We start from the raw sequence: 20,596 nt of genomic DNA on the forward strand, positions 1-20,596 counted from the left end.
TCTTTTCACGAACCCTCCAGGGCCCGGAGACCAGACACTCCGCTGTTGAGAAGGAGGCCCAGGCGATTGTGGAGGCTGTGCGTCATTGGAGGCACTACCTGGCCGGAAAACGATTTACCCTGCTCACTGACCAACGTTCAGCTGCTTTCATGTTTAACAACAAGCAGAGGGGCAAAATCAAAAATGACAAGATCTTGAGGTGGAGAATCGAACTTTCCACCTACAATTACGAGATCTTGTACCGGCCCGGGAAGCTCAATGAACCCCCGGATGCGCTATCGCGTGGCACCTGCGCCAGCGCGCAGATCGATAGACTGCGGGCCCTCCACAATGACCTCTGCCACCCGGGGGTCACCAGGTTCTTCCACTTCATCAAGGCCCGCAACCTGCCTTACTCTATTGAGGAGGTCAGGACCATGACCAGGAACTGCCAAGTCTGCGCTGAGTGCAAACCGCACTTTTATAGACCAGACAGGGCCCACCTGATAAAAGCCACTCGCCCCTTCGAGCGCCTGAGCGTTGATTTTAAAGGGCCTCTCCCCTCCTCCGACCGCAATGTGTACTTCCTCAATATTATTGATGAGTACTCCCGTTTCCCGTTCGCCATTCCCTGCCCGGACATGACCAGTGCCACGGTCATTAAATGTCTGAACGACCTCTTCACCCTGTTCGGTTTCCCCAGCTATATCCATCGTTTATGAGCGACGAACTCCGTCAGTACCTGCTAACTAGGGGTATTGCCACAAGCAGGACCACCAGTTACAACCCCCGGGGGAACGGACAGGTGGAAAGAGAAAATGCGACAGTTTGGAAGGCCGCCCTGCTAGCCTTAAAGTCTAGGGGCCTTCCAACCTCCCGCTGGCAGGATGTGCTCCCCGATGCGCTCCACTCTATTCGGTCACTGCTCTGCACTGCCACTAGCGCCACCCCTCATGAGAAAATGTTTGTCTTCCCAAGGAAGTCCACATCGGGGACATCGCTACCGCCATGGCTGACGTCCCCAGGGCCGGTCCTACTGAGAAGGCACGTGAGGACCCATAAAACGGACCCCCTGGTCGAGAGGGTCGACCTCCTCCACGCCAACCCCCAGTATGCTTACATTGCATACCCAGACGGGCGGGAGGACACAGTCTCCATAAGAGACCTTGCACCCTCGGGGGCCGCAGTAACCCACTACTCACTACCACCCCCCCCCACGATCCGATATCCAGCCCCAGCAGACGGCAGGCCTGGGCCCCGCGACCCGCTCGACATCTACGAGGACGACACGCCTGTGCCACAGCCCACGCAGGACTCGACGCCGGAAGCTCCACTACCCCTGCCGTCGCCACGCCGATCACAGCGGCAGACAAGACCTCCGGAGAGACTCCAATACACTAACTTTTAATACACTTCACCCCGCCGGACTCAATTTTAAACAAGGGGTGAATGTGGTAAACCACTGTTTGTATTCCACTGTGTACATGCCTGGACATGCCTCGGCTGACTCCTCCCACAAGTCCTAGTATAAAGGTGACTGCTCCCCAGCCCTTTGTATTTCTGGACCGGTCGACCACTCGAGGCAGACCTTCATTCTTTTGTTAATAAAAGCCTTTAGTTACTCTCTTAACTCTCAGTCTTTTATGAGTAATTGATAGCGCATCAGGGAGGTACAGTTTCCCTCCTGGTGCCACACTTTCTTATTCTGACCCCCAGATTTACCCTCATGGACTTTCCCCTTGGGTTGGGGCATCTCGATACCCCTTATATTTTTTAATGCTATCATAGGCCACCGAGGAATGTTTCCTCGGTGGCCTGGGGGCTACGGGGGTCAAACCAGGCCGCAGCCTGGGCTCGGATTTGGGGCAGGCAGTTTGTCATTAGACAACGGAGCCAGTGGGCCAATTGGTCTTGGTCCATCAACGTTCGTGCCGGCGTTCCCGGGCACGCCCTCCGGTAGACTGGCCACAGCCTGTCTGCGAATGCCTGCGGGGACTCCCCTGGGAGCTGTACCGTTCTTTCTACACGGGCGAACGGGTTGCCGTCATTCATACCCACGGCCTCCAATATCTCATCCCTTAAGTCATCGTATCCCTTCTGCCCCTTCTTACATTCATCTGATAGGGTCTGGAGGAGTTTACCCTCCAGAGAAAACAGCAGCATCTTGGCTTGCTCTGCGTCATCGCAGTCATTAACGCAAGCTGCCTGTTCTATCTCTCTCAAATGCAGTGAGGGGTCTCCCTTTTCGGAGAGCTTGGGGATGTGACTAACCATGGCCCAGAGTTGCTGGGTGCCATGCGGTACCACAAACTGGTTTTGGACGGCTCCTTGTTCGTCGTCATCGCCGGGCGGGCCGTATCTCCGTTGTCGGAGGGGGCACACCGGTCCCGGCCCCGGCCTATCTAGCAGGGGCTGCTGTACCTCCCCTACCACTTCATCTTCCACCCCCCTATGTTGCCAGACCTCCTGAAAGCTCGGAGCTATGGGTGGTGGCTGTGAAACCTCTGGTTCCCTTGCTGGCTCATCTCTTTGCGCTGCCTGTGGGACCGTTCTGCTTGGGTTGCCGGTAAAGTCCGACTGGCCTGCCTTTGGGCTGATAAGGCATATCATCCCCTTAGCCCTCGCTAAAGCCATGCTCAAGGTTTCTATCTCTTCCCTACAGGGGCCATGATCTGCTTCCTCAAAGCCTCGGTCGCAAGCGAGCCTATATGCTGCCTTTACTTCTTTAACCTTCTCCTCCTGTTCTCTTATCTCTTGGGTTAGGCGGGCAATTGTGTCCTGTAACCTTATCTCACTACCTCTTGCCTCTCTGACCTGGAACTCCAAACACTCCACCTTGTACCTTGCGCTACCTTTGACTTCAGCGACCCGGCTGTCCAGGCGCTTTATTTTTGCCTGGTGTTCTTTTGCCGTCTGCACTCTTTCTTGGTTTAGCGCCTGAAGCGCCACTATCAATTTTTCCTCTGCTAAAACCTTATCCTGTATCTCTATCTCCTTGTCCTGGATTTCGAGGGCCGATTTCTTAAGCTTGGCAGCCTGTGCTGCTACAACTCCGTCCAACAGTAGGACCTGTTTCTTGTAGCACATAAGCCACACTGCTTTCTCTATTGACCCCTTATGTTGTTTACTGGCCGTCCACTGGGAGGCTGCATCTATGGGACGCTCAGCCTGTAATAGGGTGAGTATCCGCTTCTTGGTGATATTCACCTTTCTAAACACATAATCGGACAACCTCTCTTCCATTATGGCTCCTTCGTCCGCACCACTGTCTGCTATATCGCACACTGCTGCCGGGGTCCTGCCGCCGGTCGCCATTCTGTAGGGGGTTTTTGCTACTTGCTTTGGCCAGTCGGTTATGTCTCCGGCGGCCTTATCTCTGAGCGGTTCGGATCGCTCACCCTTTAGTTCTGATCCCCGGACTTATTGGCAGATAGCGATATAGACAAACGAGCAGACCAGTGGTTTGGTACAAAGAAAACCAAAATTTATTAACCGAGAAAATAAGATAACAATACTATACAAAAGGATGATATGAATGCAGTACACTTACACTTAACAGGGGAGGAGGAACGGCACATCGAGGGAAAATGGCTAAAATGACAATTCAGCAATCCCCTTAACTCCCACCCTCTACACCTAGCTAGATTATCTTGCGATGGGTCAGAAGTATAATGCTCACCGGTCTGAGATGCTGAAAGAAAAGCCTTGCCCCTTTGCCCTGCTGCCTGCTGATGTCACGTGGTCCCGCTGTTGCACAGACTTCACCGTCCAGGTAGAGATACCCCAGTAATTAAAAGGTCTCTGACAGGGTATCCTACCTCTCTGGACGGGCTCTCCTTCGATGGTCTTCCTTGGTTGATGGCGAGGCAGGGCGCAGGAGGCGAGGCGAGAGAGCGAATGGCTTCTCGAAAGGCTAGTTATACCCCCCTCGGTAGCCCTTATCTCTACACTCAATCAGCTCATTCTTTTAATAACAACAGAAAATGCTGGAAAAACTCAGCAAGTCAGGCAACATCCGTGGAGAGAAATTTGAGTTGACGTTTCGGGTTTGACCCTTCTTCAAAACTGGAGAGAAAAGGAACTCGATCGAAGGCAGGGCTGCGATCGGACAAAAGAATAAAAGAACCAAAAGAAGTAAAAGAGATTAGAAGCTAGACGAGATGGTAATAGGCTGTGATTAGGTGTAAAGTGTACTGGCAGGGTAAAAGATAGCTGCCAGGTGTGAGAGAGAAACAAAAGGAAAGGGGGGGGGGAAGGAAAGGAGTGGAAAAATATAAGTGAAAATGAAATAGGGGCCGAGGTTATGATCTGAAATTGTTGAACTCAATATTGAGACCGGAAGGCTGCAGAGTGCCTAATCGGAAGATGAGGAGCTCATTCTTTTGTCTGATTTGAGCGGGCTGGATTTAAACAAAAGGTATCGATCTTGGCCCATCGACTTGGATGGCCGGTAATCGGTTCCTGCCGGTTCTGCAGCTGCTCTCCTTTGTCCAACAGGTTCTTTGATGGGGGCCAGCCCCGTCTCGATGGCCCCGCTGATTATTTTGATTGTTTGAGCAAACACCTTGATGGCCTTTATGCGTAGGTCTGATTGTAATTGGGTTTGTCCCCAATGCACATGCAAAGGTCTTGTCTGGTTTCGTGATCTCCTTGCTGCAGACATTGAAATGCACAAGTTGTTAGCTTGCCAGGGTCCAAATTGAAACTGACAGGCTTTCGGTCACGAGGTCTGACCGCAGCCATTTTGTTGTGCCCTGGATTTTAAAACTCAGTCTGATCAGGGTTTCTTTTAAAAACCAAATAAATCTTTGGGGGGGGAGATGTATGGAATTTTCGAATCCTTCACTCCCAAAACAAGCGCTCTACTCGGAGCTCCGACATGGCAAGAGAGCCCCAGGTGGGCAGAGGAAACGCTTCAAGGACACCCTCAAAGCCTCCTTGAAAAAGTGCAACATCCCCACTGACACCTAGGAATCCCTGGCCCAAGACCGCACAAAGTGGAGGAGAAGCATCTGGGAAGGCGCTGAACACCTCGAGTCTCTTCACCGGAAGCCAAGCGCAAACAGTGGAAGGAGCGCATGTCAACCCAAGCACCCCACCCACCCGCCCCTTCAACCACCATCTGCCCCACCTGTGACAGACTGTAGGTCCCGCATTGGACCCATCAGTCACCTGAGAACTCATTTTTAATGTGGAAGCAAATCATCCTCGGTTCCGAGGGGCTGCCTAAGAAGAAGAAGAAACTGATGCAAAGCATGTGTTTGAAAAGAAGCAACATTACAACATGTTGGAATCTCTGTAACTGTCCACTAATCAGAACAGACACACCGTGCTTCATGCGTGAGCTATTTAGCACCATGTGCACATGTACTTTCCCCAAGAAATGCATTGGGCCAGATTTTGCTGTCAAAATAAGGGTGAGGCTAATGGCGATCGATGTTATTTAAGTGTAAGTACAGCAATTTCAGGCGAGGGGCCAATACCCAGAAGTTGCTGTCAGTGATGCTGTCAGGTTCGCGAAAACGCCATTTTGCTGTCTGCCTCGCCATTGAAATACATTGAATGGCATGAAGTTGCTGTATTTGTACGGTAAATATGAACTAAACTCGCCACAGAACGTTGAGTCTTGTCATTTCAAGCACAAGTACCCTTTTAACAGCATGATACGTGTTACTTGCTGCCAATGCACTGAAAATGAACTATTAAAAGTGTGCCATCTCATTTCTTCAGGTATTAATTGTTGGAGATTTTAAAAATGTCAGTTTAAAAAAAGTTTACATTTACTTCTCCTTCTGTCTCCTTTTCTCTCTCTCTTAAAATCCAATCTTTCTTTCTCTATATTTCTCTTCCTATGCCTGATTTGACATTAAATTCATCCACTGTACTTTACACTTCCTTCTCCGTCCTTGCGCTGTTAATTTCACAATCCTTCAATCTGATTGTTTAAGGGGACGCACAGTTGGTTGCCCTGTTCACTCAGGTCCCAGACGCCCTGTTTCCCTCGCTGCGACAGTATCAGCAACTTGCCACGCAAAAAATGTAAAAGCCTAAATGTGCAAGGGCAATTCGAACTAGTGGCTGATGCCATTAGATGCCCTGCCACAGCAAATTATGGCCTATAGAAACATAGAAGATAGGAGCAGGAGTAGGCCATTCGGCCCCTCGAACCTGCTCCGCCATTCAATGAGATCATGGCTGATCATCCAATTTCAGTACTCTGTCCCTGCCTTCTCCCCATATCCCTTGATCCCTTTAGCCTTAAGAAATATATCCAACTCCTTCTTGAATATATTTAATGAATTGGCCTCTACTGCCTTCTGTGGTAGAGAATTCCACAGGTTCACCACTCTCTGGGTGAAGAAATTCCTCCTTATCTCTGTCCTAAATGGCTTACTCCTTATCCTTAGACTGTGACCCCTGGTTCTGGACTCCCCGGCCATCGGGAACATCCTTCCTGCATCCAGTCTGTCCAGTCCTGTTAGAATTTTATAAGTTTCAATGAGATCCCCTCTCATTCTTCTAAACTCCAGCAAGTATAAGCCCAATCGACCCAATCTCTCCTCATACGTCATTCCTGCCATCCCAGGTATCAGTCTGGTGAATCTTCGCTGCACTCCCTCCATGGCAAGAACATCCTTCCTCAGATAAGGCGACCAAAACTGCACACAATACTCAAGGTGTGGTCTCACCAAGGCCCTGTACAACTGCAGCAAGACATCCTTGTTCTTGTACTCGAACCCTCTCGCTATGAAGGCCAACATACCATTTGCCTTCTTAACCGCCTGCTGCACCTGCATGCTTGCCTTCAGCGACTGGTGCACAAGGACACCCAGGTCTCGTTGCACTTCCCCTTCTCCCAATCTATTGCCGTTCAGATAATAATCTGCCTTCCTGTTTTTGCCACCAAAGTGGATAACCTCGCATTTATCCACATTATACTGCATCTGCCATGCTTCTGCCCAATCACCCAACCTGTCCAAATCATACTGGAGTTTCTCGGCATCCTCCTCACAGCACACACGCCCACCCAGTTTTGTGTCGTCTGCAAACTTGGAGATATTACATCTAGTTCCCTCGTCTAGATCATTAATATATATTGTGGATAGCTGGGGTCCTAGGACCGATCCCTGTGGTACCCCATTAGTCACTGCCTGCCACTCGGAAAAAGAGCCGTTTATTCCAACTCTTTGCATCCTGTCTGCCAACCAGTTCTTTATCCAAGTCAGTACCCTGCCTCCAATCCCATGTGCCTTAACTTTACATGCTAATCTCTTATGCGGGACCTTATCGAAAGCCTTCTGAAAGTCCAAATACACCACATCCACTGGTTCTCCCTTATCTATTCTACCAGTTACATCCTCAAAAACTTCCAGTAGATTAGTCAAGCACGATTTACCTTTTGTAAATCCATGTTGACTTTGTCCGATCCTGTCACTGTTTTCCAAGTGCTCTGCTATTACATCTTTTATAATGGACTCTCGCATCTAAAATGCACGATAATTGGGAGTGAAGCCCCTCAGACATGCGTTTTGTTTAACTACACCTTTTTGGGCTCTCAGTCTGTCTGTCCATCTGCTGTGCGCTCTTGCAGTCCCTCATAGCCAGACAGTCCCTTGTATCTGGATTGTTTTGCTAAGCCAACCCCCGTGCTTGCACGTGAAGGAACTTGGCCATTTCCTCCGCCTGCTGGCGACACTGTTTGAGATGCTGATAAAATCAGTTTGTCAGAGCTCGTTCTCTCTTCAGTGTGATGCAGTAGATTGTGAAAGCTTATTGCAGTTCAAAAGTACAATGTTGAAGTGCATCTGAGCCAGGAAGTACAAGAGAAAGCACTTGGTTCATAGAATTTACAGCACAGAAACTGGCCATTTGGCCCAACAGGTCTGTGCCGGTGTTTATGCTCCACACGAGCCTCCTCCCATCTTACTTCATCTTGCCCTATCTGCGTATCCTTCTATTCCTCCCTCCTGTATTTATCTAGCTTCCCCTTAATTGCATCTATGCTATTCATCTCAACCACTCCATGTGGTAGCGAGTTCCACATTCTAACCACACTCAAAAACAACTTGTATTTATATCGCGCCTTTAATGTAGTAAAACGTCCCAAGGTGCTGCACAGGAGTATTTTAGGACAAAAAATTTGACACCGAGCCACATAAGGATAAATTAGGACAGGTGACCGAAAGTTTGGTCAAAGAAGTAGTTTTAAGGAGCGTCTTAAAGGAGGAAAGAGAGGTAGCGAGGTGGAGAGGTTTAGGCAGGGCTTAGGGCCCAGGCAACAGAAGGCACAGGTAAATTTACTCTCTGGGTAAAGTTGTTTCTCCTGAATTCTTTATTGGATTTATTGGTGACTATTTTATATTCATGGTTATATTTAGGTTCTGGTGTTATCCTTGTAAATCTTTTTTGCACCTTCTCCAGTGCACCTTGAATATGGTTCAATTTAGCGAACTGTATTAATTTTACTGTAAGCATTCTGTACATAGAAACAATTGCCTCAACAACACAGAACTAAATACCGCACACTGTTGAATTGTGACGGCTGAAATTAGGAATCCTTTTGGTCCCCGGTACAATATTGGCTTCAAGAAGTTAAAAGGGTTGGAGCAGCGTGGATGATTTGACGTTCTGTCTTTTAACATGTTTTGTAAACTTTGCATTTTATCTCGTTTATATCTGCAGTTTGCCACAAACGGCGTCAAACTTGCCAAAGGGGTGCTCCTGCTGTCTGAAGCAGTGCATGCTGCCAAAATTGGTGCTTTCATTCCAAGCCTCTGGCACCATAAACACCAACCTTGTTGTTACCAGATACAGTCAAACAATATGGCCTCTGGCAGGCTGAACTACAGCCCTGCCTCTACAGGCCAGGAAAGCAGGAGACCATTGCAAGTCAGTGATTCTTTTCAGCAAAATAATGCATGTCAAGTACAAGAAAAAGATATAATTTGTCCCTCACCCTCAGGACATCCAAAGTACATCACAGCTAATGAATTATTTTTGATTTGCCGCCACTGCTATTATGTAGGCAAACGTGACAGCCCATTTGTGCACAACAGAATCTCCCAAACTTCAATGGGACAAATGACCAGTTCATCTGTTTTGATGATGTTGGTTGGGGGAAGGAGTGTAGGCCAAAACACCTGAAGAACCTGCTGCTCTTCAAACCGTGCGATGGGATCGTTTATGTCCATCTGACCAGGCAGACAAAGTCTCTGTTTAACGTCCCATCAGAAAGACGGCATCTCTGACCATGTAGCACTCCCTCAGTGCTGCACTGAAGTGTCAACCTAGATTATGGGCTTGGGTCCTGGAGTGGGGCTTGACCAGAAATATTTGACTCGAGAGGTAAAAAGAATATACCAACAGAGCCAAGCTGGCACTTAACAGTGATGTGCATTATAGTCATCTGCGTGGGGTGTACCTTACAAAGCACACAGTGACTCAGTGTTAGCAGTGAGTGTTGTTTATTGAGAGTGCACCTGGGATTATCCCTTCAGTGAATGGTCTATGAAAATAAGGTGGTGTTGGCATGTTTCAGCACCAATCCTGATTGCAGCAGGTTTAGCCAGTTTCCATTGTAAAACCATGACTATCATGGGAAATCTTCAAAGCCCCTGCTCACAGATTGTCTCCACAGGTACAGTCTGCAGCAAGACACGTATGGACTGCCTCATCTAACATGATAAAGAGCTGTTCCCACAGCATAGGGACTACCCTTGATATATAAGTATGCCATAATAGAGCCATTATTCCCCTTCAACTCCCCCACATTTCAGCTGTGTGAGATCTTGTAAAATGGCAACAAGGCTTGTTATTTTTATTCGCGATTCCATACTTTATTTCTGCGAGGGTCAGTCGGTACAGCTGAAGGACTTTGCAGGTTTGTATGGACATGCTGTTCAGGCCAGCAGCATACAGAAACCTTCACAGAAACAATCTCTTCTGGTGGGTCTCAACCCCTTCCAAGGCAGCAATGTTGCTTCCTGTATTGCACCGTTAAATACTCCACATCTACGTACTTTACAGAAGCTTTCAGCAGGACCCCAAGGAGCAACAATGCCAAGGGATTACAGAATCTCTGCCATCATTCTATTAATAACTGCTGCCTGGCGTTTCCATCGCTACCTGTTTTTTAATAAAAACAAAAGCAACCAATAAAAAAACATGAGCTTACTGATGTTCTTCCCCAGAAAAATTAATGAAATAAGAAATCAGTTCCTCATTTCCCCTTTTCTCTTTCTCCCCCCACACCACCCCCCCCCCGGCCATTTTACTACCTCCCATCGTCCTGATCATTGCCCCCAGACTTTCCCCTCTTTCATGCACTACCAGGCCTCTCTGCTCTGCTCCTTCTGACATGGACCTGACCTTTTCTTGTGGGAGCCTCAGGGCTGCATGAAGTTGCACTATTCTCTCCATTTCCTCCAGGCCCCCTAACCTTTGATCCTCGTAGATGACTTTAGAAGCATTCAAGATTATGAACGGTTTTGATTGAGTAAATAAGGAGAAACTTTTCCTACTGACGAGAGAGTCGATAACCGGAGGACACAGATTTAAGGTAATTGCCAAAAAAAAACACAGCAGGAGAGGAGAAATTTTTATATGCAGTGAGTTGCAATGCACTGCCTGAAAGGGTGGTAGAAGCAGATTCAATAGTAATTTTCAAAAAACAATTGGATAAATACTTGAAGGGGAGAAATTTGCAGGGCTATGGAGAAAGAGCAGGGGAGTGGGACTAATTGGATAGCACTTTCAAAGAGCCAGAACAGGCACGATGGGCCAAATGGCTTCCTGTGCTGTATGATTCTATGATTCTAAACATTTCGCCATATACTGTGACCCTGTCTCTCTGCTCCCTCCTTCCCCAGGCCTGACTGCGCTCCTGCACATTTGCATTTCCTTGCACAGCTCTCTGAAATCCTGAACCCATCCCCTTTGGGGTGGAAGATCGGGCCTACATCACAATCAGATGATCGGTAGTCTGAGACTGGCCATACCTTGGCATGAGAGGTGAGAGGGAAAAGGGCAGTGAGGCACATACGGAAAGAAAGAGATGTAGAGAAAGCATGAGACACGTACAAAGAGTGAGAGACATACAGGAGAGAGAGAAACAGGGAGAAAGAGCACGAAAATAAGACAAAATGGATGTAGAAACAATGAAGGTGTATGTGAATCATGGAGAGAAGGGAAAACAGGAAGATGGAAAGAGTGGAAAAAGAGGGAAATGGAAAGAATTGGAGACTGAGGGGTGAGATTTGCAGGAACAGATGGCATGATATCTCACTTTTCTATCAGCATGGTCGCCCACTCCATCCTCCTTTGCTGCCTCTTCTCTATGATTTACCTCTGTGGTACCATTCCTACCTGTCCCAGTATATCAGCCGCCTTCCCCTCAGCCTGTACTGTCCCCTCTGGCATGCTGCAAGATTCCAAACCTGGCCCCCCTCCCACTCTTCATTTACACCCTTCCTTCAGTGATGTTATTATAAGCATGGTGTCTGTTCCTATATCTGTGTCTTGCCTCGCCTCTCCAACTGCTTCTCCGACATCAATTGTGGATGGGCTGGTGCTTTCTTCAGCTTGGCATAGGTGAGACTGAAGCCAGCCTCTTCAGCTCTTGCCAGATACTCTGCATCCAAGCCACTAATTCCATCCTCTTCACTGGCTGTGCAGAGCCTCAGTATTCTGATTGATCCTGCGCTGAGCTTCCAACCTTGTATCTTCTGTCACCAGAACTGCCTATTTCCACTTTGAACTTTGAACTACTTCACCCCCACGGCTGCTGAAACTCATCCACACCTTTGTCACCTTGAGACTCGATTTCTCCAATACTCTCCTCGTGACTTCAGCAGCACCAACCCGTGCGAACTCCCAACCCATCCAAAACCCAGCTGTTCACATCGTGTCCTCGCCAACATCCATCCCTGAACTCGTTAATTTCCAAATCCTCATCCTCATTTGCAAATAGCCCCAAGGCTGTGCCCATCTCTCTTGTAAAGCAATTAACTACGCTGAAAGCACTGTATAAGTACAAGCTGTTGTATAACCCACTGTTTTGCAATGCTGGCTCGCACTGTCCTATGGCCCTGCCACATTAGAACTGTTTAACCAACACTGTTCCTGTGTCTGTAAAAGTAGTGGTAGGTGTGCTGTGCAGCATCTTTTATCTGGGTCTGGGCAGTTACTTGCACACACACAGGTCTACATTGTGGAACAAAAGCAACGCAGTCAGATGTGGGGGGGGGAATTCTATCAACTAATGCAAGTGGAAAATGTCAATTTTAAGTTTCCTTTTGTGTCAAAGTTGTGTGGGTAGATATTTATCTGCCAGCCTATCTGAAGTCAGTGTCACATGACCGGCCCTCCCCTAGTGTGAGAGGTGGGCAGGTGCTGATTACAATGACAGATAAGAGACCTAAAACTGCACTTTGTTGAAGTGTACAATTGCAGCTCTGCAACACAGTCGCGCCTGCTCTAGTTTCACAGCAGTTGCACTGAGTTGGTCCAAAGCAGGGTTGACCCAGAGCCAATCTTCAGGGAGGGGGGGAAAGAAACGGCTGTTCAGGTTCCACTATCAGTGCGGTAAATTATTTTCAGTTTACTGACCTTCAGCATATATTGCAAAAGGAAATGAAAGAGATTTATATTTAATGTGTTTGTTCTCATTTGCTAGCCTTGGTTCAGGTGTGGCACTTGTGCCTCTGTATCAGAAGATTGTGGGCTCAAGCACCACTCCAGAGACTTGAGCACCTAATCTGGGCTCATACTTCAGTGCAATGTCTTTTGGATGGGATGTTAAATCAAGAGCCGGTCTGGCTTCTCAGGTGAATATAAAAGGTCCCATGGCACTAGTCGAAGAGCAGAGGCATTCTCTAGGCATCCTGACCAACATTTATCCCTCAATCAATCATTAAAACATTATCTGGTCATTTTTTTCCTCGGTGCTATTTGTGGGAGCTTACTGTGCGCAAATTGTCGCATTTCCCTATGTTGCAACAGTGACTACACTTAAAAAGTTCTTTTTGAAAGGCGCTATATAAATGCATACGAACAATGACTGACAGGTAACGCCCCTCTGGTCCATCCAGCTGTCCCACAAAATTGCAATACCTTGTATATCACAATATACTCCTCACCCCACCCGAAACCATGGGATCTCCTGGGAGAGGTGAAAAACCCAGGCAATTTGCGGGGGGGGGGAGGGGAGTCTGGGAAATTCCTCTCCGATCCATCTGGGCTATCGAAACTAAACCAGATGACGACTCTAGCCCTGAATTCCCTGAAGTACCTACCTTTTGTAAGAGGTGAAACAGCCAGAAACAGGTCCAGCTCTCGATTGAAGGAATTCTGAGAATCAGCATCCACCACACGAGACAGCAGCCTGTTCCAGAGGTCCACTATTCTTTGGGAAAAGAACCACCTCCTGACCGCTAACCTAGATCTGGCCTCGTACAACTTAAAATTTTGACTGCTGGTCCTTCCTGTTTAATTAGAACAAACTGTCAACTGGAATACAATCATCATCATATAAACCTCGATCAGATCACCTCTAAGTCTACACCTCTCTAAAGTGTAGAGTCCAAACTCTTTTCACCTATCTTGATAACTGAGATGCTTTATACTGGGTTTTTATGCAAGTTCTTTTTTCCTCAGTATCCCTGTCTCACTAGGCTGACTGCTCTTAGGATTGCGATAGCACTAGTAAAGCCAATTTTATGGTTTGGTCCTGGAATCTTTCACCACTTTCCTTTCCTTCTCTCCTGAACGTGCTGATAAATGCTGGTTATGGTTGCTAAGACTCCAGCATCTCACCCAAGTGCGAATCTTCATCTTGGAGGCTAGACAGAGCGTGTTTGCAGGTTTTTCATCCATAGAGGAGGGAAGGGGGGTGGGGGTGGGTATTGCAGACGAGCTTGACGCTATACATAGTCGATATCCACTTTCAGGAGAGGAAACCTTTGCTGGTTTTATTTTTTATTCAATTCCCTAGCCTGCAGACATTGAGGCTGATTGTAATGTACCTGCTGTTGCTTCAGCTGAGCTCCGTATTGCCCAGTACTGCGGCAAGCAAACATGGAAGGTCCCAGTTTCAGTTTCTGGTCTGTAACAAGTTATGAGGTCAGCAATAAGATGAGTTCCTTTAAGAATTAATAGGGTTCATACAATTACCTGGAAGTTAACATCTCTGTGTACGAAACTTTGTAGAAAACTCTCCTCCTTAAGAAGGAAGATCCCAGAATGGTAAATGTGTGAAATAGATTCCCGTCAAAGGCGTTTATTGATAAATTTTCAGAAGAAGCTGCCTATAGTTGTGGTTCTAAAAACAGTTGAAGGCTATATATACACCAATGAAATATTTGTGAGACACCATTCTTCCTCTGCTACTTGAACCAGGAAGTGTTGTTGCTGGTTGGTACAACTTTGGCACCTGATAGTTGGCACAAATGACTTAAGAGCAAAATAGACAAAAATCAATTGAAATCTTTGCTCTTTCAGACACTTTCCCTATTTTGTGCTTAAGGAGTTAATGTTACTGGTGCGTCTCTGGGGTGTATACACAGAGCACGACCCTTCTGGAACGACATGCTGGATACTGTCCAGCGGATCCAGATGGGCTTGTTTTCTGTCAGCTAGGCCACCTGTCTGAAGACATCTCCGCTTTAATGAGTAAGAAGTTGCGCATTACAACATGTAAGCAGGAAATGCATCATCCTTCAAAGAAAAACTCGACTTGAATACACATCCTTGCCTGCTTTTGGACACTTCAGCTTCTAGAAGTAATCACTTATCAATCTGTACTATCAGAGGGCATGTTTGCAAAGCTTTGAAATCGTTGATCACATTTTGCAACTAGTTGCCATGGGAGAGACAAATCCAACTGAAATGAGAGGGCGGGTGGGGGTGTTGGTGGAGAGCTTTTGTTAACACTGGGCTTAAGATTCTAAAATCTGTCACTTTGAACCCTGGAACTTCCGTACCATTCTGCTGTTACTCATTACTGGCAAAAGTGACACCCTAAATACTTCAATGCTTAGATTAGATTTCTTTCATAAGCGGCTGTATGCAATATATTTCATGGTTATGTGTGCACTTAATAGTACCGTATATAAATTTTAGCTAATTCAAATAGTAATAAACCGCAATGTAGATTTCATTAAAGCAGAATGTGGTGGGATTCCCTAATTGTGCTCATTGTGGGACTGAGCTGACCTGAACATTTGCTAGTGTTCACACCAAAGAAAGAGCTTGCATTTATATAGTTCTCTAAAGCACTTCACATATGGAATGAATTACTTTGAAATGCAGCGGCTATTGTCAAGGTAAAGGCAGCGGCCACTTTGCACACAAGGTTCTGATAAAAGGTCATCGACCTGAAACGTTAACTCTGCTTCTCTCTCCACAAAAGCTGCCTGACCTGCTGAGTGTGTTCCACATTTTCTGTTTTTATTTGAGGTCCCACAAACAGCCTGTTACAAATTTCATGGGTCTACAGTAGATATTCTCTTAGGGCTTAGCGTCTCATAAGCGGACCTCATGTACCCTATGATCAGGAGTTCATCTTTACTACCCAATATTTAGTTAAATCATAGCATGACCTGGGAATTGTAGCATAGGCTCCTTGTTGCGTATACTGGATGCTGTGATCTCGCATGCATCACCACATGCATGCTCCTTTCTTTTTAGAAGCCAGTCTGAAAAGCACTCTGGTGAGACAAGACTAATTGTAAAACAAACAAACTCATTTATTTTGCATGAAATATATGAATGAACAGAGTGTAATTTTCACAGTGAGATTCACAATCAATTCTTTATTGCTCCTAGTACCATTTTCAAAAAAACAAAAGCCATGACTCTACCCCATTATAGGCTAATCTCAGTTACAAGTTAAATGTCCAAGCCAGCAGGTACCCATCTTCCTCTGTTACAGGCTATACATGCTAATACTTAGGCCTGGAGCCTCTCGGTCTCCCTGGCTAGAGAGAAAGATTTCTCTAAGTCTCTGACTGTCTCAGACTGCCTGGCGAGAGAGAGATCTCACTTCTCTCCAGACCCTTCCCTCAATTCTGTCTCCAGGAATGATCCACTGAGTTGCTAATCACATTACCAGCTTGAATGAAACGCTTCCCCCTTTATGTGGAAGCTTGTGCAACCTGTTCAGCTGAGCTCCATGCCGGGTACATGGAATGAAAACCATTCTAGCACTAGCTGTGAATTATACAATGTGTTCAACAACATCTGTTATTCCTAATTGACATTCTAAATGGCTTTAAATGCTAAATCAGAATAATATTGTATCCTGGGAATTAACCCTTTGTAAGTTGAATGTAACTTTGTAGCAATTCTGGGCCAAATAAGTAAAAGACCTCAAATATTTCACAGCCATTGGATGAAAAGTCAGTTAATCTTTTTGTGGTAGTGTTGGTTGCGGGAGAAATGTTGGCTCGGACACTAGTAGAGCTCCTGCCTCTTGCAGTAGTGCTGTGAAATCTTTAATGCCCACCTGAACCACAGAAACAGGCATCTGGGATCATGGTTTAACATTTCATCCAAACGTTTAACCTTTCTGACAATGTAGCACTGGGTGCCAGCCTAGATTGTGTGTTCAAGTACTGGAGCGAGACTTGAGCCCATGACCTTCTGACTGAGGGGTGCGATCACTACCAACTGAGACAAGCTGACTCATTGATGAACTGTTTTCTGAGGGCTGTGTTTTAGCAAGAATGGAACATTCCTTAGTCTTTGTTTTCAGGAAGTATCCTTGTCGTAGACCACCTTTCATTGATTTTGTTTCTTTACTTTCAGATTACACGGACATTCAGACTCACAGAAGAAGGGAAATTGGAGCAAACCGTTTTTATGGCAACTGATCAACAGCCCCTGTTGCAGCATCTCCACATAACATACACACGCAGTGCCTAACATACACACGCAGTTCCTAACACAGTATATTCATGTAACAAACATTGACCTCAAGCTCCAGATGACTGTCCTATACGCTTTCCATTTATACTGCAGCCTCACTGTGTTAAACTTGAAGACTTTAACTAGAGGTTGAAGATTTTAATTTTTTTTTTAATTGTTTGTATAACAGGACTATTCTAATTGCCAATTGCTGTTTGTTATTGGGTGCTTTGGAAGTTTGTAATAACCTGCTGTTGACTTCATGGGATGTTGTGACAATCAGGTAAACTTGGGATGTTGTTTTTGTTTTGTCTCCCTAGTTGAGCAAGATTCATGTTCCTTTTGTTCAGATCATATCTCAGCAACATCTACCAGACCTCCTAATATGCTGGATTACATCCGCCCAATGATGCTCCCTCTTTTTAAGATACGTTTCCTCTGCCCTCTTTCTTGGGTCTGTCTCCTTGTCCCACACAGTATTCCCAAACTGAGGGACCTGCTCCTGCTTCTCACCACACTGCAGTCAGCCACTCGGAGGTGTGTGAACGTAATTGATGCTTTGCGACTAGGCATCACTGCTCCTGAGCACATAATCTCAGCTGACTTCATAGTTGGAGTGGTATAACTGGAACTAACCCAGAAAGGTATGTGCTGTAACTACCGTACAACTTTCACCATTTGCCCGAGCTGTCGAATTTCCTTTCATGGAAATGTATTGAGATGGACCTTTGAGAAAGCCACCCCACTGATATATCAACTGTTATAAAACTTGAAAATTAATAATGAGGACTAATGACCTATTTGACATCCTAGTAAAAGTTTTTTTTATTTGTTCATGGAAATGTGTATGATGCTGTCAAGGCTATATTTAATTCTACTTTAGTTGTTGTGTGGTGGGTCTTCCTCTTGAACTGATGCAGTCCTTGTGGTGATGGTGCACCCATGACGGTGTTAGGTAGGGAGTTCCAGGATATTGACTCAACAGTGATGACTGGGCAGTGATCTATATCTAAGTCATGAAATCCATAAATAGTGCAAAAATGTTTTTTTTATTCGTCGATGAGATGTGGGCATCATTGGCAAGGCCAGCATTTATTGCCCATCCCTAATTGCCCTTGCGAAGGTGGTGATGAGCCTCCTCTTGAACCGCTGCAGTCCGTGTGGTTAAGGTACACCCACAGTGCTGTTAGGTAGGGAGTTCCAGGATTTTGACCCAGCGACGATGAAGGATCGGCGATATACTTCTAAGTCAGGATTGTGTGTGACTTGGAGGGGAATTTGGAGGTGGTGGTGTTCCCATGTGCCTGCTGCCCTTGTCCTTCTAGGTGGAAGAGGTCGCAGGTTTGGGAGGTGCTGCCGAAGAAGCCTTGGTGAGTTGCTGCAGTGCATCTTGTAGATGGTACACACTGCAGCCACGGTACGCCGGTGGTGGAGGGAGTGAATGTTTAAGGTGGTGGATGGGGTGCCAATCAAGCGGGCTGCTTTGTCTTGGATGGTGTCAAGCTTCTTGAGTGTTGTTGGAGCTGCACTCATCCAGGCAAGTGGAGAGTATTCCATCATACTCCTTACTTGTGCCTTGTAGATGGTGGAAAGGCTTTGGGGAGTTAGGAGGTGAGACACTTGCCGCAGAATACCTAGCCTCTGACCTGCTCTTGTTGCCACGGTATTTATGTGGCTGGTCCAGTTAAGTTTCTGGTCAATGGTGACCCCCAGGATACTGATGGAGGATTCGGTGATAGTAATGCCGTTGAATGTCAAGGGGCGGTGGTTAGACTCTTGCTTGTTGGAGATAGTCATTGCCTGGCACTTGTGTGGCGCGAATGTTACCTGCCACTTATCAGCCCAAGCCTGAACGTCGTCCTCATCTTGTTGCATGCGGGTATGGACTGCTTCATTATCTGAGGAGTTGTGAATGGCACTGAACACTGTGCAGTCATCAGCGAACATCCCCAGTTCTGACCTTCTGTTGGAGGGAAGGTCATTGATGAAGCAGCTGAAGATGGTTGGGCCTAGGACACAGCCCTGAGGAACTCCTGTAGCGATGTCCTGGGGCTGTGATGATTGACCTTCAACCACCACAACCATCTTCCTTTGTGCTTGGTATGACTCCAGCCAGTGGAGAGTTTTCCCCCGATTCCCATTGACTTCATTTTACTAGGGCTCCTTGATGCCACACTCAGTCAAATGCTGCCTTGATGTCTAGGGCAGTCACTCTCACCTCACCTCTGGAATTCAGCTCCTTTGTCCATGTTTAGACCAAGGCTGTAATGAGGTCGGGAGCCGAGTGGTCTTGGCGGAACCCAAACTCTGTATCAGTGCGCATGTTATTAGTGAGTAAATGCCGCTTGATAGCACTGTCGATGATACCTTCCATCACTTTGCTGATGATTGAGAGCAGACTGATGTTTGCGTGGGTTTCCTCCGGGTGCTCCGGTTTCCTCCCACAGTCCAAAGATGTGCGGGTTAGGTTGATTGGCTATGATAAATTGACCCTTAGTGTTAGGGGGATTAAATACGTGGGGTTACGGGGATAGAGTGGGATATGTGTTGGTGTAGGGGTTACGGGGATCGGGTGGGATATGTGTCGGTGCAGGCTCGATGGGCCGAAATGGCCTCTATCTGCACTGTGGGGTTTCTGTGATTCTGTGTGATGGGTTGGTAATTGGCTGGATTGGATTTGTCCTGCTTTTTGTGGACAGGACATACCTGGGCAGTTTTCCACATTGTTGGATGGATGCCAGTGTTGTATAATATAAGCAGTTTATGATTCCAGAGCTAGAGCATATCAGCATGAAATTGAGAGTCTTAAGCAAAAGTAAAGAATAGAAAATTCCCTCCTTGCTATGTAAATATATACCCATTAAAGCTATTCTTTGTCCTGAATGCAGTGACCCATAATGGTGTAACCCTTGTGTGTCTGGACTACAGTATGTGGGAGTTTGTGGACAGCGAGACTGTCCCGAGCAAACATATCTGCAGTAGATGTCTCCATCTCGAATCTCTCCAGCTCAGTCATTGAGCTGGAGTGCGAGTTGGAGACACTCCAACACATAAGGGAGAGGGAGGAATTTCTGGACAGTTTTATCCAGAATACAGTCACATCCCAGAGGAAAGCACAGGTTCAAGAAAGGGAGGGTGTGTCTTTTAGGGAGCCGGGTAGCAGGGATTTAGGAGAGATTGGGAAGGAGGTCCCGCAGACACTGGTCCTGTCCCAACAGGTACGATGTACTTGCTACCTGTGAGGACAAGAAGACTGCAGGGAGGACAGCCACAATGCAGACCAAGGCACCGTGGCTCAGAAGACTGTCCAAAGGGGGGGAGAGCAGAATAGTAATGTGGTAGTGATAGGGGGGACTCTATAATTAGGGGGATAGATAGCGTCCTCTGCAGCCAGGAACGTGAATCCCAAAGGGACATCTCATGGTGGCTGGAGTGGAACTTGGAAAGGGAGGAGGTAAATCCAGTTGTCGTGGTCCATGTTGGAACAAACAACATAGGTAGGAACAGGGAGGAGGTCCTGCTGAAAGAGTATTAGGAGTTAGGCTCTAAATTAAAAAGCAGGACCTCGAGGGTAATAATCTCTGGACATCAGGGAGAATACGAAGAGATTAGGAGAGAAGTCAAAAAAACAATTAGGAAGAGACATTAGTACAGATAATTAATAATTTGTTAGAAAAAGGTGTAGTACCAGAAGACGAGTGGATAGCTAACGTAA

At 46.7% G+C, this 20,596-nt stretch overlaps 1 protein-coding gene across 1 annotated transcript in view; it reads left to right on the forward strand.

The window, feature by feature from the left end:
* Positions 1 to 17,715, forward strand: part of thap4 (THAP domain containing 4) — a 410,225-nt gene extending 392,510 nt beyond the window's left edge. Inside the window, exon 6 of the mRNA XM_085990827.1 lies at positions 16,783 to 17,715. Coding sequence (XP_085846953.1) covers positions 16,783 to 16,899 — 117 coding nt within the window. The 3' untranslated portion in view covers positions 16,900 to 17,715. The remainder of the gene's footprint in view (positions 1 to 16,782) is intronic.
* The last annotated feature ends 2,881 nt before the right edge of the window (positions 17,716 to 20,596 follow it).

Source organism: Somniosus microcephalus, chromosome 6 (assembly GCF_052327205.1).
Source record: "Somniosus microcephalus isolate GS21.2 chromosome 6, FLI_Smic_1.0, whole genome shotgun sequence".
NCBI classification, from domain to species: domain Eukaryota; kingdom Metazoa; phylum Chordata; class Chondrichthyes; order Squaliformes; family Somniosidae; genus Somniosus; species Somniosus microcephalus.